General features: G+C 39.6%; 1 protein-coding gene and 1 pseudogene across 1 annotated transcript in view; one reads left to right on the forward strand and one right to left on the reverse strand.

Annotated features, from left to right (window-relative positions):
* Positions 1–25,518, forward strand: part of CFAP43 (cilia and flagella associated protein 43) — a 99,653-nt gene that overhangs the window by 40,637 nt on the left and 33,498 nt on the right. The window contains exons 13-19 of the mRNA XM_003787347.3: positions 6,594–6,734; positions 10,900–11,081; positions 12,569–12,718; positions 18,697–18,827; positions 21,649–21,796; positions 23,824–23,925; positions 24,814–24,891. Coding sequence (XP_003787395.1) covers positions 6,594–6,734; positions 10,900–11,081; positions 12,569–12,718; positions 18,697–18,827; positions 21,649–21,796; positions 23,824–23,925; positions 24,814–24,891 — 932 coding nt within the window. The remainder of the gene's footprint in view (positions 1–6,593; positions 6,735–10,899; positions 11,082–12,568; positions 12,719–18,696; positions 18,828–21,648; positions 21,797–23,823; positions 23,926–24,813; positions 24,892–25,518) is intronic.
* On the reverse strand, positions 9,657–10,100 carry LOC105886728 (annotated as a pseudogene).

The following is a 25,518-nucleotide window of genomic DNA, read 5'->3' on the forward strand; positions in this document are numbered from 1 at the left end:
TCAACATTTCCACTTCATTCTGGCTAAATCTTGGAAGGTGGCATGCTTCCAAGTATTGGTCAATTTCCTTCAGATTTTCATATTTCTGGGAATAAAGTTTCTTGTAATATTCATTATGGAATTTTTGAATTTCTGTGGGGTCTGTTGTTATTTTGTCTTGACTGTTTCTGATTGATGAAATTAGAGATTTTACTCTTTTTTTCTGGTTAGGTTGGCTAAAGGTTTATCTATCTTATTAACCTTTTCAAAAAACCAACTTTTTGATTTATTGACCTATTGTATAATTCCTTTGTTTTCAATTTTATTTAATTCTGCTCTAATTTTGTTTATTCCTTTTCTTCTGCTGGGTTTTGGATTGGAGTGTTCGTCCTTTTCCAGTTGCTTGAGGTGTCCCATTAAGTTGTCAACTTCCTCTCTTTCCGTTTTCTTGAGGAAGGCTTGCAGTGCTATAAATTTCCTTCTTAGGACTGGCTTTGCAGTATCCCAGAGATTCTGATAACTCATATCTTCATTATCGTTTTGTTCCAAAAATTTGGTAATTTCCTTCTTGATCTCATCTCTGACCCACCTATCATTGAGCATAAGATTATTTAGCTTCTAAGTATTTGTATGGATCTGCAGATTCCTGTTGTTACTGAGTTCAACTTTTATTCCATGGTGGTCTGAGAAGATGTAAGGAGTAATTTCTATTCTTTTAAATTGGCTTTGTTACACTTGTGACCTACGATGTGGTCAATTTTGGAGTATATTCTGTGGGCTGATGAGAAAAATGTGTATTCACATTTGTTAGGATGAAATGTTCTGTAGATGTCTGTGAAATCCAAATGCTGAATGGTTAAGTTTAAATCTAAAATTTCTTTGCTAAGTTTTTTATTGGAGTATCTATCCAACACTGCCAAAGGAGTATTAAAATCTCCAACTATGATGGAGCTGGGAGAAATCAAGTTGCTCATGTTTATTAGAGTATTTCTTATAAATTGAGGCACATTCTGGTTGAGTGCATAAATATTGATGATTGAAATCTCATCCTCTTGAGTATTACCCTTAGCAAATATAAAGTGTCTGTTCTTATCCTTGCTTACTTTTGTTGGTTTAAAGCCTATTGTATCTGCAAATGAAATTGCAACACCTGCTTTTATCTGCTTTCCATTTGCCTAGAATATAGATGACCATCCCTTCACCCTGAGTCTGTATTTGTCTTTTAAAGTAAGATGAGATTCTTGTATACAGCAGATATCTGGCCTGAGTTTTTGTATCCAGTCAGCCAGTGTGTGCCTCTTAAGCCATTCAATTGATTGATAAGCCTGGTATATTTTTAGGTATCAAGTGTTTCGAAAGTCCAGTGGACATCTTTAATCCTTTCACCACTGCAGAGATTGCAATTTGATCAAAATTTTCTGGGTGGGTTTATTTATGTAGTGGAGGATTGTGCTGATCATTATGGAGGATAGGTCTGAGAATATCCCGGAGGGCTGGTTTAGTTATGGCAAATTTCTTCAACATATGAATGTCATTAAAGTATTTAATTTTTCCATCATAAATGAAACTCAGTTTAGCTGGATACAGGATTCTAGGTTGAAAGTTATTTTGTTTTAGGAGACTGAAGGTTGATGGCCACCCTCTTCTAGCCTGAAAGGTTTCAGCAGAGAGATCTGAAGTCATTATAATATTCTTCCCCTTGTAGGTTAAGGTTTTGTTACATCTAGCTGCTTTCAGAATTTTCTCCTTCATATTGACTTTAGTAAAGTTGATTATGATGTTCCTGTCTTGTTTGGGTTGAGTCGCACTGGGGTTCTGAAACTGTCTGCTATCTGAATTTCAGAATCTCTTGGCGTGTCTGGAAAGTTCTCTTTCATAATTTCATGAAAGAGAGACTCTATGTTTTTTGAAGCAACTTTGTCACCTTCAGGGATTCCTATAAAGCAAATATTAGTTTTCTTTGAATTATCCCAGAGGTCTCTGAGCGAGTGATCTGTTTTTGCTCTCCATTTTTCTTCATCTTTGAGTGTTTGGGTGCATTCAAAAGCTTTGTCTTCAGTGTCAGAGATCCTTTCTTCTGCCTGGTCCATTCTGTTACCGAGGTATTCTACCATATTTTTCAGATCTTTGAGGGCTGCAACATCTTGCTTCAGCGTTTCATAATCTTTGGTCATTTTATCTTTGAAATCATTAAATTCTTGAGACAGATTTTGAATAATTTGAAATTCTAATTCCCTCCTTTCCTCCATTCTGTTGATCTTATTTGCTATCCAGATTCTGAACTCAATTTCTGACATTTCAGCCATCTCTTTATGGAAGGGATCTTCAATTGCGTCTGCCCCATCCTTCCTTGGGGGAGTTGATCTACTCTGGTTGTTCTGGTTGCCAGAGTTTTTCCACTAATTCCGCCCCTTGCACCGTTTGAAGACTGTTCCTAAAGCATTCTACCAGTGGCTGCTACGGGGGATGATGCCGGCTTCCTCTGGTTGACCAGAGAGACAGGGCGTGTCTGCCCGGAAAAGCCTTAGGGGTGTGAGCCTTGTTGTTCCCGCTACTGCGGCTGCTGCTCTTCCCCTTGGTATATTGCCACTCCAGTGTGGTTCCTTCTCAACCATCCTCTCACAGTTCTCGGGCCACTGGGCCTGTAGTGCTGAACACAAGGCTTAATCCGTGTTTGGTGCCCGCTGGGGAGCCCCGCAGGGAGGGACCAACCAGAGGCAGCCGCACAAGACAGTGCGCTGGCTGGCTGGAGCAGTCCTTGCTGCCTGCCCCTGGCAGCCGGGGAGCCCCCATGGGGCAAGGGACCAACCGGCAGGCAGCCACAGGAGGGGACGTGCTGGCTGGCTGGATCAGACCTGGGTGGGCAGCGCCAGGCAGCCCCTGTGGGGGAGGCCAACCGGCAGGCAGTGGTGCGAGGGGGCAAGCTGGCTAGCTGGAGCAGTCCTGGGGGTGCTGGGCAGCCCCCGTGGGGCGGGGGACCAACCAGGAGGCAGCCACATGATGGGACAGCGGGCTGGAGCAGTCTGCATTTGTGCGGCTCAGGCAGTTTCTGGGCTGCAGGGCCAAGACAGGGACTTGGTCCTGCAAGGGTCCGGGGATGCTGCTCTTGGGTCTCCTCTCACTGTCTCTGCAGGCAAGGAGGAAGGGTGGACTGGAAATTCAAAATGGCCATGAGAGCGTTAGTTCTATTTTTCTGCCTGGGAGAGGGTGTTCGGAGTCTTAGCAGGGTCCCTCCAGGGGAGTAGACCCCACTCTAGCTCTCACCCATGGGGTGAGATAATAGGTCCTCAGATTATTACTTGCCTGTAGGAGACTTACAGGAGCAGACGAAGAGTAAACAAAGGAAAAGCACAACTTTCTCGGTGGAGGGGATGGAGACTTGTCCTTTGGGATGTACTATGTGCCTGTAGATTGCTTTCTAGGAGTCGCAGCTTGCCTCAGCAGTGGTGTCCTGCAGATAACACTCTTCTCCCTCAGCTGGGCTCCTAGTCTTCAACTTCATTAGGTGTTTTCTGGACTCTATTCTTCCCTCTGGTCAGGAGCTTCTGTCGGAGGCTGGTGCCTGTCAGCCATCTTGCCCCTCCCCCTAAAAAATTTGTTAATCAATTATTGAATTAATGGAATAGCTAAACATATCTAACATTAGAGGAAGAACTTGGGTTGATTTCTCTCTGAAATATTGTTAAATAATATTTGATCTGTACTTAATAAATAATTCTTTTCTCACTGGCTTTAAGTACCAAATATTCCTCCACCTCCAATTTTAAATTCATTCATTTATTACTACAAATGAGTGCCTACTAGGTGCAAAATGCTAAACCTAGGCCTTATAAGGGATGAAAGCATCAGGGAGACAATTTTTTTTTTTTTTTTTTTTGAGACAGAGCCTCAAGCTGTCCCCCTGGGTAGAGTGCCGTGGCATTACAGCTCACAGCAACCTCCATCTCCTGGGCTCAAGTGAGTCTCCCGCCTCAGCCTCCCAAGTAGCTGGGACCACAGGCGCCCGCCACAACGCCCGGCTATTTTTTGGTTGCAGCCGTCATTGTTGTTTGGCGGGTCCAGGCTGGAGATTCGAACCCGCCACCTTAGGTGTACATGGCTGGTGCCTTAGCCGGTTGAGCTATAGGCACCAAGCCAGGGAGACAATTTTTGAGATAAGAGAGGAGGAAAAAGCAGAGTGCTGTGCAGGCTCAGAAGAAAAAGCAATTAATCCTTCCAGGTATCAGGAAGGTGGGCATAGTTAAGGGAGTTCAGAGGACAGGGAAAAGTTTTCCAAAGGTTTAAAGTAGTGGACTTGAAGGATTTTCATACATACAGGAGAGGGCATATTAGTATTTCTGCTCAATATAATAATCTGAACAAAGGTATTCGGAATGATAAAAACGTCTGGTGTAACAGGTAGATAGAAGAGTTTACTAGGAAATGACCATGGCAGTGGCATCTGAAAGATGATGAAGGGCCTTAAATATCATCCCACCAAGCCTGGAATTTGTGTTTAATGGGGCATCATCAAGGCTTCCAAGAGGGAACTGGAATGATTTGACTTGGTTTTTAAAGGGTAGATGTGGCACCAGGGGGAAGGACAGAGTAGAAAGGCAAGAGAATTAAATAAAAAAGATGAATTGGGAAGCTATAATAGTAGGCAAGTCAAGAGATGGTAATAGTCATAATCATAACAGCCAGCATTTATTGAGGGATACCTTACTGTGTTATAGCCAGAGCTCTAAGCCCATGGCACTTGGGCTCTTAGACAGCTTTTATGAGGTAGATAGTACCATCATCCCCATTTTGCAAATGAGGTGATTGAGGCACAGCAAACCTCATTAAGTACTTATTCTGGGTCATGCAGCTAGTTAGCGCAGAGCCAGGACTCAGATTAGCAATTCCACCTTTAGGGTGTGTGCTCTTATCCACAATGCACAAACCCAGTCATAGTCATAGAAGATGAAAAGAGGGGACAGCTCTCAGTAATGGAATTGGTAGGATTTGGCTACCAATTTGATTGTATGTGAAAGAGAGGGATCAACAGTGACTCCAAAATTTCTAGTGTGGATGGTGGACATTCATGATGTCTTTAATTGAAGAAGAGGGTTTTAGAGGTTGAGGCTGAGCTGACACACTCTATAGGTTTGAAGTCAATAAGCTCTTCATTTGGGGATATTTGGCATGAGTTTGAAAATACATATATCCAGTTCAAGGCTTAATGATAGAATTCTGATCTTAAATCATGGAAGCTAATGAAACAGCTCAAGAAACCAGAATAGAAGCAAACCTAACTGCTCAATGGGGCCAAAGACATGCCCTCAATGTGTAAATTAGATGGCACTGAGAGGGGCAGAGCCTGTGGCTGGGTGAATGCACATCCTGCCCAAATGTTCCACTTTTTACCATATCTGATAGGCCAGAGGGTGGGATGGAAGAAGCCTTGAATAGAACACTACTCTACCTTTCACTGAAGTAGACAGAGGAAGATGGGGCAATAAAGAAAACTGAGATGGGCCAGAGTAACGAGAGAACAATGAGTCATCCGCCCCAGAAAGCCCTTTCGGAAGGCAGGCTGGGTGAGGTGTAGCCTGTTACAAAAATGTGAATGGGTGAGGTCCCCACATGTTTGCCAATCAGTTGGTGATCCCTGAAAGAGTTTCTTCTTTGGAATGGAGAGCAAAGAGGTTAGGGAAGAAACTGAGGTAAGAAAATAAAGTTAGTAAGTGGTGAACTATTTTTAGGAAGTTTGCAGTAGATAAAAGAGATCAGGTTCTTATCTGAAGACAGTGGATCTTAAGAGCTCAATAAAAGGAACCATAAGAGACACAATAAGATAAAAAGAGGTCACTGATAGTAGATGGCCTGATAGGAGGAATAGTCCCAAAATCACAGATGGAAAAGGGTTACATTTTGTTCCTACACCCCTGTCAGGAAAGAAACAGTGAGACAATGATGTGATTCAGGATAAGAATGCTGAGCTTAAGTGCATTAATGTACATAGTTACCATTCAATAAAAAAAAAAAAAAAAGAATGCTGAGCTTGAGCTAGGGTCTGATGTCCTTGGTCTTGTTAAGTAAGAGGATAGGTCTTCTGCTAATCACCCAGGGAAAGGACTGATATCAGGGCCTGAGGAAGTGGCACCTGCACTATGTCCTGTGAGGACTGAGAGAGTCCTCAGTCCTCTCAGGAATCTGGAAGGAATCCAAGATGGACTTCAGCCTAACACACCTTGGAGGGGTGGTGGACACTCAAAATCCTTTTCCCGCAGATGCAAATAACACAGAGGCCTGAGTTTACGCAGTATTAGGAGTGGATAACCCAGCTGCAGTAGGCATGTGAGAGGTCAGAACATACGGATGCTGACGAGAGGGGTAAAGAAGGCCCTCCCTGGGGACCACCCCAGCTGGGAAAGAAGGACAAGCCAAACTGGGCTGGTTTGAATCTTCCAGGAGCATCCTTCATCCAGTCATCAAAAATGTCCCCATCACTTAGGTTTAAAGGTCACTTTAAATTTGCATGTAAAGATTTAGTAAAGGCAAGTCTATTATGTGATATCTTAATTGGGAAGGTAAAAGATTCTTTAAGCTTATCAATGAACACTGTGATGTTGATTTCTTTTTGCTTTCAGAGGTGGGCAAAGACATTTTGCAAATATCCACAGTGTCTCTTTTGGGCTCAGAAATCGTGGAAGTGCTGGTGCTTTCCCCAGTTCCAGAAACAGGAAGAAGTAGGCTGGAAATATTCAGTCTGCCTCAGGCACTAGTACAAGGTAAAGGAAAAACAAGAAACCAATTCTATCCTGGGCCCAGATAAGTCATTGCTATAGCTTTATTTTGTTTGTTTTTAATACTAGCATGTAAAGAAGTAAAATGGCTACCTTTTATCCATCTTCACAAAGTAAAACTGATATGGCTGCTAAACAATTTATAATGTGAATTCCATGAATCTGCTTTATTACCCAAAGAAAAAGAAAGGATTAACTGACATTTATGTCAAGTTGGTTTGTCATTTTGTGATGTCTCCTGTTTTGTAGCTTTAAATATACACAGTCAAGTTTAGACAGGTTACAGTAGAGCTACCTCCTGTGGGAGAACAAATTCCAGTTGTCTTTTATGAAATAATATTCACTGTTTCTTTCTATGTTAATCAATGATTGCGAAGAAATGTGTAATCACTGCAATTCTTATTCTTTTTACCTTGTACTTATTTATTTGCTACACGACTGTGACTGAGATAAAGTAAAACATCATGAGCCATAAATTATATCTGTGGGAAACATGTAACAAAGGCATTCCAATATATGCATAGGGAGCAGGATCTCCAGGGCAAAAGTTACTGACCTGTGACATTAGTTAGGCACACGTAACTGTAACAAGTTAGTCACATGCACAGTGGGGAATAGGGTACACCGTCAACAACAAGAGTTGCTACCAAATGCACAACAAATAAATCACTCATTTAGCAGAAATAGCTAAGGCAGATACTAATCAGACCAATAAACAGCAGATGTCAAACTACGTGTCCCCCACATTAAGATAATGTAACCCAGAAAAACATCTGTGCATCCTGCCGAACATTGTGACGTTTATGGTAACTTTTCCCTTATATTTCTTTGTTTGAATCTTGATAAATACTCGTTGGAACCTGGAAGCAGGGCTGTGCTGCCTTACTCTGACAGTATATGGCCTCCCAGCACCCTCAATTGTACAGCTGTATTATCCCAAGCATTTCCTGTCTTCACTCTGTGGCATTCCCAGAAAGCTAGAGGCTCCACCCCACTAAGGATTGCCTCAACTTCTAGTGATAAATCATAAAGAAAGATTTCTGTATAAAAAGGTAGGAGAAAATAGACAAATCCACAGTGTCTCTTTTGGACACCGGAATAATGGAAGTGACGGTGTTTTACCCATTTCCAGAAACAGAAAGAAGTAGTATTTTTAATGACAAATATATCTGGGTAACAATTTTGCAAATTTTATCCCTATAGAATAGAAGAAACCTGAAAGCCTCAAAGTACTTTTATGTTTTAATTAAGAATCTCTATACCATAAAGAGTTTTTTTTTTTGGTTACACATAAAACTTTTTTTTTTAAGTCATATACACATAGATCTTGAATACATTTATGCATATGTGAGGTACAATGTATTGATTTTATTACACAATTTTACATGCTTACATCAAACTAATTAATAAGCTTTCACCTCATTTAATCGATTACTCTGTTAAGACATTTATGTTCTACACTTGGTAGATTTGATTTGTACCCTTGCAATATGCTCCATAGGTGTGGTCACACCATTTACCCTCCCTCTATCAAACCTCCCGCTTCCCCTCCCTTCCCACTGTATTTATCTCCTTCATTCTTATAAAACTTTTTTTTTTTTTTTTTTGAGACAGAGCCTCAAGCTGTCCCCCTGGGTAGAGTGCCGTGGCATCACAGCTCACAGCAACCTCCAACTCCTGGGCTCAAGCGAGTCTCCTGCCCCAGCCTCCCAAGCAGCTGGGACCACAGGCGCCCGACACAACGCCTGGCTATTTTTTGGTTGCAGCTGTCATTGTTGTTTGGTGGGTCCGGGCTGGGGATTCGAACCCGCCACCTTAGGTGTACGTGGCTGGCGCCTTAGCCGCTTGAGCCACAGGCGCCGAGCCTATAAAACTTTTTAATAACAGAACTTTAAGAAGTACCACAAAATATTCTTATATTTGCAGTCAACCAAAGGCAGAGAGAAAGAGATTATATCAAGGAAAGTTAAGCAAGAAAGAGTAAATTTTAATGACTCAATAATAAATGGAAATTGTGTACACACAGAGGAACTGACAAAGCCTTCTTAGATGTTCAGTGTAGCCATTTCTTGGCAATTCATTTATTAACTTAGGGTAAAACAATAACCTTAAATTTCTCAAAAGGCCATAATTATGTCTCTCTAGGACATTTCATATGGTTATTAGCAAAACACTATATGAGTGTTCAAAAGTAATTGTAACCATTATCTTCATCACCAATATACTATAGCTATATATTATTACAGAGTTCTTTACAATTCACCAAGTCCTTTCACATGTATTCAACCGAGCACTTCATAAAATTATAAGCAGCTATTACATTATATGTTCTTTTGCATATGTTTTCTGTGCTACTTAGGACAACTTTTAAAGCAAGTAGAGTATACTAATTCATATTCGCAGATGAGGAAATTTGAAACATATAGAAACTGTAACTTTTTTTTTTTGAGACAGAGTCTCAAGCTGTTGCCCTGGGTAGAGTGCCATAGTGTCATAGCTCACAGCAACCTCCAGCTCTGCTCAAGTGATCCTCTTGCCTCAGTTTTTGTTTTTATTTTTCATTTTTATTAGAGATGGGGTGTCGTTTTTGCTCAGGCTGGTCTCAAACTCCTGAGCTCAAGCAATCCACTTGCCTCGGCCTCCCGGAGTGCTTCTAGGATTACAGGCATGAGCCTCCACACCCAGCAGAAACTGTAACTTCCTTTTTTTTTTTTTTTAATTAAATCATAGCTGTGTACATTAATGCAATCGTAACTTTCTAATACTATATGGACAGTTAGTGGAAGAGCTAGAACTAAGGATCTGTAATCCCCAATCAGTCCTTGTCCTCTACAACACTAACTTGAGTTATGCGGTTTTTTTTTAAGAGTTCAACTTTTTATTGAACATGTTATAAAAGAGATTTAGTCAAAAAGACCAAAAGCCCATGCCATCGTCAGATTCCTCAGCTTCTTTCTTTGTTTCCACTTTGTTCTCCTCAAGTGGGGCAGTAGCAGGGAAGGGGACCTCCTGCTGGTGCAGCACCAGCTGATGGAGCTGCCTCACAAGACTCTTATATTGCAGATGAGGCTCCAACTGTTGACATTAGCCAGGGCCTTTACAAACAAGCCAGGCCAAAAAGGTTCAATATTTACACCAGCTGCTTTCATGATGACATTGACCTTATCCTCCATGACTATCACATCATCATCCTGTAGAATGACGGCTGAGTAGATACACACGAGCTTGGAGATGGAGGCCCTGGTACAGGCAAGTATTGCGATGGTCCTGCCCGGTGTGGTGCTAGTGCTCAACAAAGCGAGGGCTTCACCTCAATACAATCGTAGCTTCCTCAGAAGAACTAGGCACCATTAGATGGATGAAATAGGCAGGGTCAGAGAAGTTTCCTGTTTTCTTTCGTCTGGTTGGAAGAAGGGTCCATTTAGCTGGGTCTGATGTGATATACTTCAGTCCCCCAAAGGGGCTTCTCCCCCATCCTGGGTTTGGCACCAAATGAAAGGTTATGGAGCCAAAGATGAAAAATTATTCTGAGGCGAGACAAAGAAAAATGGAGGCCTGATTTGTGCAGTTAAACTGGGAAGAAATCCACACCATAATGAGTTTTTTTAATGATATGTCTATAAGTTAATTGACAAAGTTAACTAAGGCCTTATAAAAGATAAATTACTCACTATCAGACATTAAATATTCAAATATTTGTGTGGAAACAAGTTATTTTTAAATCATTAAATCATTTTTATCACCTAATAGTCTCTGCAATATGAATTGAGCATTTAAATTTTTTATTTTCATAATTGCTTATAATGATTTTATAAAATAAGAATATATGGCTCAGAGCCCATAGCTCAGTGGTTAGGGCACCAGCCACATACACCAAGGCTGCCAGGCTCAAACCCCGCCCGGGCCTGCTAAACAATGATAACTGCAGCAAAAAAATAGCTGGATGTTGTGTGGGGGGAGGTGCCTGTAGTCCCAGCTACTTGGAAGACAGAGGCAAGAGAATCACTTACGCCCAAGAGTTTGAGGTTGCTGTGAGCTGTGATGCTACTGCACTCTACTGAGGGCAACATAGTGAAACTCTGTCTAAAAAATATATGTCTGTGTGTGTGTGTGTGTGTGTATGATGCAAGTGATCTCTCTTCTTTTTCAGGTCTTATACCTTCTGCAACCTTTGCTGATGAACGAGGGAGGTTGAACGATGAGCTCATTCATAAGTACTTGTATGAAGTGGAACATACTCTATACTCTGCTGTCTTGGACTTTCAAAGTAACCAAATACATGGCTTCTGTGACCAAGTGCCATACATCTGTAGCTACTTTATCCCTGAAGAAGTGAGTTATAACTTAAGTGAGCTCTCATTTATGTCAGCAATGAAGATTGCCACATTGTACTAATTAGATATGATTCTCTTTGACAACTTTAACAGAATTGTCCAGTTAAAAACAAATGGCTTTATTATATTAACATAATACCCTTGAGTTAGATAATTAGTGTTAATTATTAATTCATCATAAAATATATTTGAGCAATCTCACACATGTGCCACATTCATCATACTTGTCAGATAAACATGCACATAATACTAGTTTATTGCCTTAAAAAAATCAAGTTTTAGAAAATCTATTCTATAGATTCCAGGAGCTACAGGGCAAATGATTTTCAGTGGAACTTTGCACCTGAGCCCTAAAAAAAATTGGACAAAATAATAAAACTATGTTTCTAGCATCTCTGCATTGCTCTGTCTTCTAGCTCCTCCTGCATTGTGTGACCTCCTGCTGCACATACCAGCCCAGTACCCTCCTGCTTGCTGCCCTTTGGCCATTCAGTTTCCTGCTGATGCTTGCCTTCCTGACCCAATAGTATCTACCTCCATTCTTCTCTAAATTCTTCAGTCAAAGCCCTTCTCTCCCAGAGTAGCTGGGGGTGATACCATAGAAATCCTGAGAAGGAAAAAATGGTTTGTGGCAAGGGGAGATTCAAAAAAAGGTTCATGGACAAAGCAATATTGGAACTGAATTTTGAAGAATAGGTCAGATTTAGACCTGGAGAAATATTGTGTGCAATCTTGCTGAGGGTGGACAGTGCTGATCTAGGGAAGTGGGGTAGACTAGTAGGGATGGAGCAGACAAGGGACTTCCAGACAAGAGGAAGGACATGCACAGAGGCCTGGTGGTGGGAATGCATGAGTCACACACGGGAAATATTGATGGCTTTATTTTATTTTATTTATTTATTTCTGAGATAGTGTCTTGCTCTGTCATGCCTAGTACGGTGCAGTGGTGTCATCATAGCTCACAGCAACCTCAAGCTACTGGACTCAAGTGATTCTTCCGCCTCTGCCTCCCAAATAGCTGGAACCATAAGCACACCCACCATGCCCAGCTAATTTTTTTATTTTTTGTAGAAAAAAACAGGGTCTCTCTCTTACTCAGGCTGGTCTCAAATTCCTGGCCTCAAGCAGTCCTTCCTCCTCGGCCTCCCAAAATGCTAGGATTATAGGCATGAGCCACTACACCCAGCCTGCCTTATTTTGACTTGAGTATTGGAACATATGAAAATGATTAGAAAAAATAGATTGTCAGCATAGGCTGGGACCTTTAATGGCTGGCTAACATATAAAGAAGACTTTCCTTTGGCAAAAACAAACTTGTATTTCCAAACAAAGTTGGGGAACATGGTGCAAATGCAGGTACCCACTTTATCCTGCAGCAGTTTATTCCCAATGATAATGTTCACAGATTTGAAGCGGACCATATGCAAACCTATGATGCTACTCACTGATGTTTTCTACAATGTGCTCTTTCTCTTTGATTGGCAGGGCCATAGCGGTGTTCAAATTCTTAAACCATACAAAAAAGTGCAAAGCAGACAGTATGGACATGGAACGCTCTATCTATCTTCACATGGATTATGGCTCGCTTCAATAGCTAAATGTGGAATTCTGTGCATCCGAGATGTTTTTACTTTGGTAAACTCCTTTATTAAAAAAAAAGATTATGGGATATGTATATACATATACATATACATATAGATATAGATAGATAGAAAGAAAGAGTGAGAGATATCTTATTATATAAGGAACAAAATCTCTTAGGAAAGGAATTTTTAAGTAAATTGACGGAACTTTTTACCACTAATGGTATTAATGACTTTACCATTTTTACTGGTGTTTCTGTGTTTGAATCTCTAAGGGAGGAAACTCCAACCAGTAGGATGCAAATGAAAAGCAATGGGCCGGGCAGCAGGGTTGAGCACCAGAGCAGCTCCATCATCAGCTAGGTTTGTGTCTTGGAACCTAGCTCAGCTTCACTGAGCTTCAGGTGCTCACCTGTGAAATTAGGGAAGCTCTCATCCTAGGGGATTCTGGTGAGAGGGCCTATGCAAAACTGCTTTGGAAATAGTGAATGTGCAACCTCCAGGCCTCTGGGTTGGTTGCTGCTGCCTCACCTGACACTTCCTCAATGCTTCAGGAGCAGAAGGTTGTGGCCCTACCGCGTCCTCCTCTATTACTTGCAAGCCTCAATGTCACCATTGTGCTATCATTTCCGACTTTTGTTGTCTTCACACCCCTGAGAAAGTGAAAATAGTTGCTTCTCCCAAAAAGGTGTGGAATCCTTTTCTAGGTTCTGAACTGAGATATACTAGTCAACAGTTGAATTTAGTGGGCCCAGTGATTCTTTCCCAGTGTTCTACTCCCACACACCTGAAGCATGGCAGTCACCCACATGTCCCCCACCCCACCCATATATACTCTAAGCCCCTGGTTGTGCACACCCAGCTCCTTTTGGCTTGCCTCTAGAACTGTGGTTCTCAACCTTCCTAATGCTGCAACCCTTTAATATAGTTCCTCATGTTGTGTTGACCCCCAACTGTAAAATTGTTCTCATACATCTGTATTTGTTTGGGGTACATATGATGGTTTTAGGTGACCCCTGTGAAAGGGTCGTTCCACCCCCAAAGGGGTGACAACCTGTAGGTTGAAAACCGCTGCTCTAGAAGAAAGCAATGTAACTTGGAATATAACTGGGAGAAGAGTGATAATGCTACGTAAAGAGTTTTGAATCCCTTAGAGATTATTTTTAAGAGAATGATTTGCTAACTCTGCTGTTCTGTCTATTCAATCAGTTGTAATTCATAGTAACACCTGATAGTGGCAAGACAGGCAGGACCTCAGAGATATTCTGGATGGTTTTATTACCTATACTCACATGAGAAGTACTTCATATATTAGGTTATGCATGGCAGCACTGTTTGCAAAAGCAACCTCATATCCATCAACAGAGGACTGGGTAAATAAATAATAGTGCATAATTAATATATAAATAAGTATGAATATTATCCAGCAGCTGTAATACAGAATGAGGAAATCTTTATGTAACAATATATGATGAACGTCTAGATATATTGATTGTTAAGGGGGAAAGCAAGGTGTAACATATGTATTATGTTATGATTTATGTTAAGAAAAATTTATGTTTACATAAAAATTTATATATCCATAAAAACTTTGAAAAGATAGTGAAAGTACCAAGTACATCAATTGCAAATGAGTGATGTTGAGGCATGGGGACAGGAAGGAGATTTTACAACATACTCTTTTATAGTTTTTGAATTTTGAACTACTCAAATGTATCAACTATTCAAAAAATTAAATGAAAAAAAGTGGTTGAGAACCAGTATGACACAGAAATCCCAGTTTTGGTCAAGGAGTTTATACTGTTTCCCTGCGTACCACCAAATCAGTGATATGTTTGTGTTCTTTTTTTTAAATTAAATCATAGCTGTGTACATTACTGCAATCATGGGGTGCAATGTGCTGCTTTTACAAACAATTTGAAATGCTTTGATCAAACTGGTCAACATAGCCTTCACGGCATTTTCTTAGTTATTGTGTTAAGCTGTTTATATTCTACACCTAGTAAATTTCACATGTACCCTTGTAAGATGCACCGTAGGTGTGGTCCCACCAAGTACCCTCCCTCCACCCATCCTCCCCCCTCCCCTCCCCTCTCACTCCCCTTTCCCCTTTTTCTTGGGCTATAATTGGCTTATAGCTTTCATAAGAAAGCTATAAATTGGTTTCATAGTAAGACTGAGTACATTGGATACTTTTTCTTCTATTCTTGGGATACTTTGCTAAGAGAATATGTTCCAGCTCCATCCATGTAAACATGTAAGAGGTAAAGTCGCCATCTTTCTTTAAGGCTGCATAATATTCTATGGTGTACATATACCACAATTTATTGATCTATTCATGGGTCGATGGGCACTTGGGCTTCTTTCATGACTTAGCAATTATTAATTGGGCTGTAATAACATTCTGGTACGTAATGTGATTTTTGGTCTTCTGGATATATATCTAGTAGAGGAATTATAGGATCAAATGGCAGGTCTATTTTTATATCTCTAAGTGTTCTCCAAACATCTTTCCAAAAGGAATGTATTAGCTTGCATTCCCATCAGCAATGTAAAATGTTCCCTTTTCTCCACACCCACACCAACATCTCTGGTTTTGGAATTTTGTGATGTGGACTAATCTTACTGCAGTTAGATGATATCTCAAAGTAGTTTTGATTTGCATTTCTCTGATAATTAAGGATGATGAGCATTTTTTCATGTGTCTGTAGGCCATATGCCTGTCTTCAGAGAAGTTTCTCTTCAAGTCCCTTGCCCACCCTGGATGGGATCACTTGTTCTTTTCTTGCTAATATGTTTGAGTTCTCTGTGGATTCTGGTTATTAAACCTTTGTCACAGACATAACCAGAAAATATCTTCTCCCATTCTGAGGGCTGTCTGCTTGTGTGTTCTAGTGTTTTAGTTTGATCAGGTCCCAGTAATGTATTTTTGATATTGCTTCAATTGCCTGGGGGGTCCTCCTCATAAAATATTTGCCCAGGCTGATTTCTTCAAGAGTTTTCCCTGCACTTTCTTCTAGTATTTTTATAGTTTCATGTCGTAAGTTTAAATCTTTCATCCAGTAAGAGTCTATCTTAGTCAACGGTGAGAGGTGTGGGTCCAGTTTCAGTCTTCTACAGGTCGCCAGCCAGTTCACCCAGCACCATTTGTTAAATAGGGAATCTTTTCCCCACTGAATGTTTTTAATTGGCTTGTCAAAGATCAAATAACAGTAAGTAGCGGGTTTCATCTCTTGGTTCTCTATTTTGTTCCATATATCTACCTCTATGTTTTTGTGCCAGTACCATGCAGTTTTGATCACTATTGATTTATAGTATAGTCTGATGTCTGGTAGCGTGATTCCTCCTGCATTATTTTTATTTCTGAGTAATGTCTTGGCTATTCAAGGTTTTTTCTGATTCTATATAAAACGAAGTATTATTTTTTTGAGATTTTTAAAGTATGACAGTGGAGCTTTAATAGAGATTGCATTAAAATTGTATATTGCTTTGGGTAGTATGGACATTTTAACAATGTTGATTCTTCCTAGCCATGAGCATGGTATATTTTTCCATTTGTTAACATTTTTAGCTATTTCTTTTCTTAGAGTTTCATAGTTCTCTTTATAGAGATCTTTCAAGTCCTTTGTTAGGTAAACTCCCAAATATTTCATCTTCTTTGGCACTACTGTGAATGGAATAGAGTCCTTGACTATTTTTTCAGCTTGACTATTGTTGGTATATATAAAGGCTATAGATTTATGAGTGTTGGTTTTGTAACCTGAGACGTTGGTGTATTCCTTGATCACTTCTAAGAGTTTTGTAGTAGAATCCCTGGTGTTTTCCAGATATACAATCATATCATCTGCAAAGAGTGAAAGTTTGATCTCTTCTGACTCTATGTGGATACCCTTGATTGCCTTTTCTTGCCTAATTGTGTTGGCTAAGACTTCCATTACAAGGTTAAAAAGCAGTGGGGACAATGGGCAACCTTGCCTGGTTCCTGATCTGAGTGGATGATTTCAATTTAACTTCATCTAATACAATGTTGGCTGTGGGTTTGCTATAGATGGCCTCTATTGGTTTAAGAAATGTCCCTTCTATACCAATATTCTTAAGTGTTCTGATCATGAAGGGATGCTGGATATTATCAAAAAAGCTTTTTCTGCATCAATTGAAAGAATCATATGGTCTTTGTTTTTTAATTTGTTTATGTGATGAATTATATTTATACATTTATGTATATTGAACCAGTCTTGAGATCCTGGGATAAAACCCACTTGGTCATGGTGTACAATTTGTTTGATGTGTTGCTGGATTCTGTTGGTTAGGATCTTGTTGAATATTTTCACATCAATATTCATTAGTGATATTAGTCTATACTTTTCTTTTCTGGTTGAGTCTTTTCCTTGTTTGGGGATCAAGGTGATGTTTGCTTCATAGAATATGTTGGGTTGTATTCCTTCTTTTTCCATATTTTGGAAAAGGTTGAGTAATATAGGTACTAGTTCCTCTTTAAAGGTTTGGTAGAATTCTGATGTGAAGCCATCTGGTCCCAGGCTTTTCTTTTTACGGAGATTTTGTATAGTTGATACTATTTCAGAATTTGATATAGGCCTGTTCAACATTTCCACTTGATTCTGGCTACGTCTTGGGGACAGTGGTATGCTTCCAAGTATTGGTCAGTTTCTTTCAGATTTTCATATTTCTAAGAATAGAGTTTCTTGTAATATTCGTTAAGGATTTTTTGAATTTCTGAGGAGTCTGTGTTATTTCATCATTACCATTTCTGGTTATTTCATCATTACTATTTCTGATTGACGAAATTAGAGATTTTACTCTTTTTTTACCTGGTTAGCTTAGCCAAAGGTTTATCTATTTTATTGACCTTTTCAAAAAACCAACTTTTTGATTTATTGATCTGTTGTATAATTCTTTTGTTTTCAATTTTATTTAATTCTGCTCTAATTTTGGTTATTTCTTTTCTTCTTCTGGGGTTGGGATTGGAATGTTCTTCCTTTTCCAGTTGCTTGAAATGTCCCATTAAGTTGTTAATGTCCTCTCTTTCCATTCTCTTAAGGAAGGCTGACAGTGCTATAAATTTCCCTCTTAGGACTACCTTTGCGGTATCCTAAAGGTTCTGATAATTTTTGTCTTCATTATCGTTTTGTTCCAAAAATTTGGTAATTTCCTTCTTAATCTTGTCTCTGACCCAGCTATCATTCAGCAAAAGGTTATTTAGCTTCCATGTTTTTATATGAGTCTGCAGATTCCTGTTGTTACTGAGTTCAACTTTTATTCCATGATGGTCTGAGAAGATGCAAGGAATAATTTCTATTCTTTTAAATTTGCTAAGGTTAGACTTGTGACCTAAGATGTGATCAATTTTGGAGTATGTTTCATGGGCTGATGAGAAGAATGTGTATTCAGTGTTGTTAGGATGAGTGTATTCAGTGTTGTTAGGATGAAATGTTCTGTAGATGTCTGTTAAATACAAATGTTGAATAGTTAAGTTTAAATCTAAAATTTCTTTGCTTAGTTTCTTATTGGAGGCTCTATCCAATGCTGCCAAAGGAGTGCTAAAATCTCCAACAATTAAGTGATGTGTCTGTGTTCTAATTAAACTGGTCTGCTCAGCAACCTCAGGGCAGGTTATCTTCCATTCTTCACCACCCTCTCTCATCACACTCATAAATGGCCCCTGCCTGATTCTTGAAGGCATCTAAATTTGCCATCTCTGCTTATTCAAGGCATCTTCCCTTGCTCCGTAGGTTCCTGCAATCCATTCACTTCTCTGTGTCCAGTTTCCTATTATAAACTGGTGATAATAATCCCTCTCCATCCTTACTGCACAAAGACAGTCACAGATAAGGTGAATATTGTTTGAACTAGGAATTTAAAATACTATTTATTACCAAGAGGCTACTTCCATACCAACTAAAATACTGTTAGCAAATAGAAAGGTTTATCCACAAGGTAACCCCCCAATAGAAAACCCACATAGTAAAATCGCTTTTTTAATTTCTTCACTTTGCTCCTAAAACTATTGAGGAAACATTTGCTCGGTGTCGGAGTAATTCTCACCAGGGACATGGGATTCAGTCAGTAAGAATTTCAATGGATGGACGAAACATTCTGGTGAATGGGAGAGATGACGGCACCCTTGTCTACCTAAAATGGAAGTAAGTACAGTGTGCAGTAAGTAACCCCATGTGGTATGGTGTTTTAAAATACAGATCTTGGGCTGGGCATGGTAGCTCACACCTGTAATCCTAGGACTCTGGGAGGCTGAGGTGGAAGGACCACTTGAGACCAGGAGTTCGAGATGAGATTGAGCAATAGGCTATTTTCTATTCTCTACCAATAATAGAAAAAATTAGTCAGGTATGGTGGCATGGGGACCTGTAGTCCCAACTACTTGGAAGCAAGACTCTGTCTGAAAATAATAATAATAAATAAAATATAGATTTTATTATTTATTTATTACCATAGATTTATTACTGCTCAAGGAATGAGGAAGCACCATGAGGGTCAGGGGGCTGGGAGAGTGGGGAAAACAAGGACAGGGGTCTTCAGTATGGTAAGGATTCACAGGTTTAGGATTGGCTAGTGAAAGGTATAAATGATGGCAGCCTTATCTCTGGGAGCCATTGTTTAAACCTTTCAGCTAGTTTGTATAGTAGTAGTGGGTTCTGGGGCATAGTGCTGCCCCAGACATCTGGTACATGATCCAGGGGTGATCAGGGCAGGAAAATAGTGGCCTTGATTGTGAAAGCCCACTAGATGAGGCACTGGGGTATGGTCTCTGAATTGATTGTTTTGCATCTGAAAAGCACACTACTTCATAAGGGTAGTCTCCTCCCTTCATTAGCAAGACCCCAGATATTAAATCATCAAATATATATACATATATGTACATATATGTTTTTATATATGCATAGTTTATATATATATGTACAGTTTTATATATGCATAGTTATATATATATATATATATGTACAGATAGTATATATGAGAATGATCAGTCAGACCTACCTTCTATAACACATTGGAAGAACATAAGGAATGAGGACAATTCTGAACATTAGATAACTTTAAAAACTCCTATTTATCCCTAAAGAACTCTCATACATGTATAAATGCATGTATACCACATGTTTGCTTTCCTAATTAGATTTTTCCTAGATGATACTAAGTTATTCCAACTTTGCTTAGTCTACAATGAAAATTCTAAATAAGCAAATACTACCCAATCATGCAGATGATGAGCGGGGCTTGAAACATGGAAAAGGTGTGCTGAACTTTCAATGTTGCCTTCTTGATTGACCTGCCGATGGATATTACTAGTCAACTTGTGATTCATTTCAGCAAAAACAATATTTCATGGTGCCTCCTGTGACCAAAACAGTAGTGAAACATAGTAGTAGTTTTACATATTAGTAATAGTATGTAAACAGTAAAACACAATTATTTCTCAGCAACATTGTGAAAGATATTAAATATTGTGGAGATTTACTACCACAACAATTTTGGTAGCCACTTATTTCAAAGACATGTTTGAAGACTGCATCATTATGCCCATTTTATACATGGAACTCTGAATAAGATAGTGACTTGTATCTCACCATACAAATCCTAACATATCCTTGGTAGAAGGATATATGAAGAAATAGTGTCTAAGGCAACAACAGACTAGTGCTGAAGCCTTGTCTATGACATTCTGATCTATCCATAATCACCTAGACTTCTGACTCAAAACAAAACATGGTTTGAAACCTTGGTCCATCACAAAAATCCCAAAGCAGATGTTGGCATGGATGCAGAGAGAAAGGAACTCTTCTATATTGCTGATGGGAATGCAAGCTTTTAGGAAAGAAGTTTGGAGAATACTCAAGGAACTAAAAGTAGACCTACCATTCCATCCTGCAGTTCTTCTACTAGGCATATACCCAGATGATCAAAAATTATTTCATAATAAAGACATTTGCACCAGAATATTTATTGAAGCCCAATTCATAATTGCCAAGACATGGAAACAGCCCAAGTGCCCATCAACTCATGATAGATTAACAAATTGTATATGTACACTATGGAATACTATGCAGCCATAAAAAGATGGAGACTTCACATCTTTTTATGTTTATCTGGATAGAGCTGGAATATATTTTTCTTAGTAAAGTATCTCAAGAATGGAAAAAAAGTATCCAATGTACTTAATACTACTATGAAATCAATATATAATCTACCTACACATTAATATGAATTGTAAAACATAACTATAGTCCAGAAAGTAGAAGGGAAGAGGAGAGGGGGAGGGAAGAGGTAAGGAGGGAGGGTATTTGGGGGGACCTCACCTAATGTATATGATGCAATGGTACATTTCAAAACTATTAATAAAGAGTTTAATTGTGATGGACATGTTATTTCAATGTAGGCATTTCACATTGCATATCAAATCAGTACACTGAACCCTATAACTGCATCAATGTACACAGTTATGATTTAATAAAAACAAGGTATACAATTCAGTTTTTTAAGACTAAAAAAAAAAAAAAGAAAGATTGGTTCAGGACTTGTGAGCTTGTGACCTTAGGAATGTGACAACTCTTTTTTTAAATTAAATCATAACTGTGTACATAGGGTACAGAGTGCTGTTTCTATATACAATTTGAACTACTTTCATCCAACTGGTTAACACAGCCTTCATGTCATTTTCTTAGTTATTGTGTTAAGACATTTATATTCTACATTTAGAAAGATTCACATGTACCCTTATAGGATGAACCATAGTGGGTGACAACCCTTTTATTCATCTATAACAGTTACTCAGGTGAGGGCCTGTTAGAAATGCATATTCTTGGGGCCCTTCCAGACTTTCTGAATTAGAAAGTCTGTGGAGAATTGTCCACATTTGTCTTTGTGTATCTGGAAATGACACTGCTAAAGATGATTTTTATTCATTGTGATTCTTTAACTTACATGTTTTCTTTTTTATTAATATAGGCATTTTGAAGGACCATTAGCTTGTGGCATTCTTGAACATTGCGGGAGACTATTACTTTATTTGGGCAATATCATGGAGGAGGAGAATGATCATTTACGTACACCATCAAAGGTTTCCTTAGATGTGGGACCCGAATGTGAAGACACAGTTGAGTTCCAATATGGCTGGCTAGCTAGCTTGCTTTTTCTTTCTAAATTCATATAAAATTTTTCAATTTGTGCTCTTCTTTAAGCAGATATTTAGTAATATTTCTCTTTATCCAGGTATCTCATGATTCTTCAAAGAGTATAAGCTACATCTGAGAGAAAACATTCAGCTTTTCTCAAAGCAACGGCAAATATTGCATCTCAGTTCTCATTTAAACCATATTATGAGATCTGGGCTTGCCTGGAAAAAAATAAATCTGCCGACACTGGTGCTTGGCCAAACCACTCTCTCTATACTTTGATATAACATACATCATTTAGGAAGTGTCTAGCTAGAGTATAACTTCATTCTTTCATTTAACAAATATTTATTCATGTCTATAAAGTGCTGGACTGTGGTGGATATGGCCATAAACAAGACAGAGAAAGTTTCTGCATTTGTGGCATTTATATTCCAAGGGTGATGGGGTGGGCAGGGAGAGACATATAGTAAGAAAATAAATAAGAAACAATTAGATAATAACAAGTTCTCTTTGGTGAATAGGAATAGTTGATGTGATAGTGTTTGAGTGAACAGCCTTTCCAAGGAAAAGACATTTAAGCTGAGATCTGAATTAAAAGAGGACACTATGGTGAAAAAGGAGGCGGGAGCAGGAACCCTCAGGCCAGAGGGGGAAAGAGCTTGGCAAGTGATGTGTAAGGGCCTAGAAAGGGCCTGAGCAGTCCCATGAGCAGGGAAGGAAGTAGCAGAAGGTGAGGTCCTCAAAGTGGGAAGAGTCCAGGTAATAAAAGGCTTTGCAAGCCAGGAAAAGAGTTGTAATGAGAATCTAGGGAAATGTTCTGAGCAGAGGATTAATAAGATCTTATTTACATTTTTTATAAGATTGCTTGCTGCTATGTGGAGAATGTTTCCTAGAGGGGAAAAGAGTGGAGGCAGGGAGATGACCCAGGGGTTCAGCAGAGGTCCAGCAGAGGTCCAGGTGGTGGTACTGGAGGTAGAAGAGCTTGTGGGCAGGAGAGAAGTCATAAATCCCACATGGGTTTCAGAGCTAGGGTTGACAGAACTCACGGATGGACTGGACAGAGAGGGAGAGGAAGAGAAAAACTCAAGACTAACTCCTAGATTGTTTTACTTGAACAACTGAATAGAAGAAGGTACCATTAATGGAGCTGAGGCTGACTGTGGAAGAGAAAGAGAGGAATCTGAAGATGATTTTACCCACGCTGAGCTCTAGATGCTAAGTAGGCCATTGGGTAGATGAGCTTGAGTTCTGGGGAGAGGCTGGGACTAGAGATGTTGATTTGAGGGTCAAGGGTGTCTGGATGGACTTAAAGCCATAAAGCTAGGTAGAGCTTTCATCATGGAAGCATGAATGATGAGAAACAGATGAGGACCAGAGCAGAGCAACTTCTAGAGAGGCAGGGAGAGACTTCAGGGAAGCAGAGGCACCCAGCAAAGTTACAAGAGAGCCAGGAGAGGATGACACCCCAAACTCTTCCAGGATATTTTGCTGCAAAGGCAAGCAAAGAAATATAGTGATAGCTAGAGGAGAATGTGGTAGATCAACTGAGAGTAGTTTTCCTAAGACAGCAGATATCAGAGTATGTTTAGATTATGCTAGGAAAGATTCAGAACAAGGGAGAATAGATCATATAGAGAGAGATGTGATTTTTAGAGAAAGGTATAAAGACCTCAAGAAGGAGGAAAAAATTAAGATCCTAAGCACAGATGGTGGTGCAGACCTTGATGGGCAGGAGTGCTTGGGCCACAGTAGCCAGAAGAAGGTGAAATGGTGATGGTGTGACCTGCCTGGTCATCTCAGCTTTCTCAGTGGAAGGTGTGGATGATATGAGAACAGACTGGTAGGAATCCTATTAATAAAACATGACATCTTGGGGCAGAAAAAAAATGCTTGATAATATTTTTAAGAATGCAACAGTGCAAAGAGATTCAAAGCAGTTATATGTAGCAAGGTGGGAGGGGAAGAACTTGATGAATTTTAAATTTAAGAAATATCTTTTTCTAAGGTACATCGAAGTAAGAAGCCTAGCATTGACTCATCACAAGAGGAATTAGTATCAACTGATGATATGAAGGAAATCTCCTGGATACAACAAAAAAGCCAAGAGGTATTTATAAAACATGGGATAGGTTTGAAATAATACTCTGTAGGTTTGCCAAATAAATTAGCTTCCTATGGAAAATCAGAAGGCAGACTAAGACACTACTTGGCAGAGCATTACATGCACAGGTGTAACTTCTCCAGAAAACAGATAAACGCCCTACACATAGATCAGTCCTTAGATCAACTTAAACGAGCTTTAAGAACTATATGCAGGCTAACATGAAACCCAGAGAAAGCGTCCCCATGAGCCAAAGCAAAGAAAGAACTGCAGTCTATCATTCTGGAGTGAGTTGTGGAAGATGCTGGTCTTAAAGGCAAGGGGTGGGCCAGGAACAGGAGGGCATGCTTCTGCTGCAGCTGTCGGGAAGGCAGCATGGGTAGTAGACTGATTAACAGCTCATGTCTGGATATGGCCCATCAATCTAGTCTCACTCAGGTTCCCAATAAAAGAGCAGACTGGTTTTCCTCTGTTTAAATATTTACTATTTAATTATTTTCTTTCCATTGGCCATGTAATTGAGATCAGTTTCAAGTTGTTTCGATGGTTGCTTACATAAGAGCAGTTAGATTTAAGCAAGCAGCAATGGTGTTATTTCAAATTTAGTTTATAAGTCTTTAGAAATTCTTTATTTCTAGCTGGACATGGTAGTGAGTGTCTGTAGTCCTAACCACTCAGGAGGAGAGGAAGGAAGAGAGAGAGGGAGGAAAGGAAGGAAGGGAGGGAGGTGAGGAGGGAAGGAAGGGAGGGAAGGGAGAGAGAGAGAAAGGGAGGGAGGGAAGGAAAAAATGAATTATTTCTGTTTGTAGAGAGGTGCTACTTAGGAGTCTTCTCCTCCCACCCCACCCCCCCATTTTTCTTGCTTTGTTAAGTGATGTGCTTGTTCCATTTCAGGCTATCAAAAAGGAAGTTAATCTGTTTTCCAAGAAAAGGAAAGAGATAAAAAGTGGAATTAAAGCTCTTGCTGCAACCGTAAGTATTGAGATTTCATATACTACTACATTTGGTCCTTGGTCTAAAACTACTTTTTGAACTGATTTTGTTCAACACAGCATGGGGAACTATACCCCTTTTCTCTCTATCTGTAAGCTCAGTTTTCTGGGGTTCTGTAACAGGGTAGAGTATTTACTATATCATGATCTGTGTAAATAATGGTTTTCTTTTCTTCCTTTCCCCAAATACCCTATCTTATTTTTTTGGCACTGATTTTTATTAAAGTTATTCATTTATATTTTAACAAGTTAAATAATGCTGAGTTACATAATTAAAAATAAATGTTTTAAAGCGTACCTGCCCTACGTCTCTTGACTCCGAATCCTGTACTCCTAAGGAGGCTGTTTTCTTTCCACTTTTTCGTTTGACTATTTACCTTCATCTTCCTAAATAGTCTTCATAATGCTGCTGCTATTTCTTGATATTTCCATTTAACACTCACTGTTGGCTTCCTGTTAAGGAAGACGAATAGTTGGGTTCTCCTATACTAACCCTGCCACTGCAGCACACATAAAAATCCATGCTTAGCTCAAGCAGCTAAGGCACCAGCCACATACACCTAAGGTGGCGGGTTCAAATCTAGCCCGGGCCCGCCAAACAACAATG

Source organism: Otolemur garnettii, unplaced genomic scaffold, assembly GCF_000181295.1.
Source record: "Otolemur garnettii isolate 467f Iridium unplaced genomic scaffold, OtoGar3 scaffold00021, whole genome shotgun sequence".
NCBI classification, from domain to species: domain Eukaryota; kingdom Metazoa; phylum Chordata; class Mammalia; order Primates; family Galagidae; genus Otolemur; species Otolemur garnettii.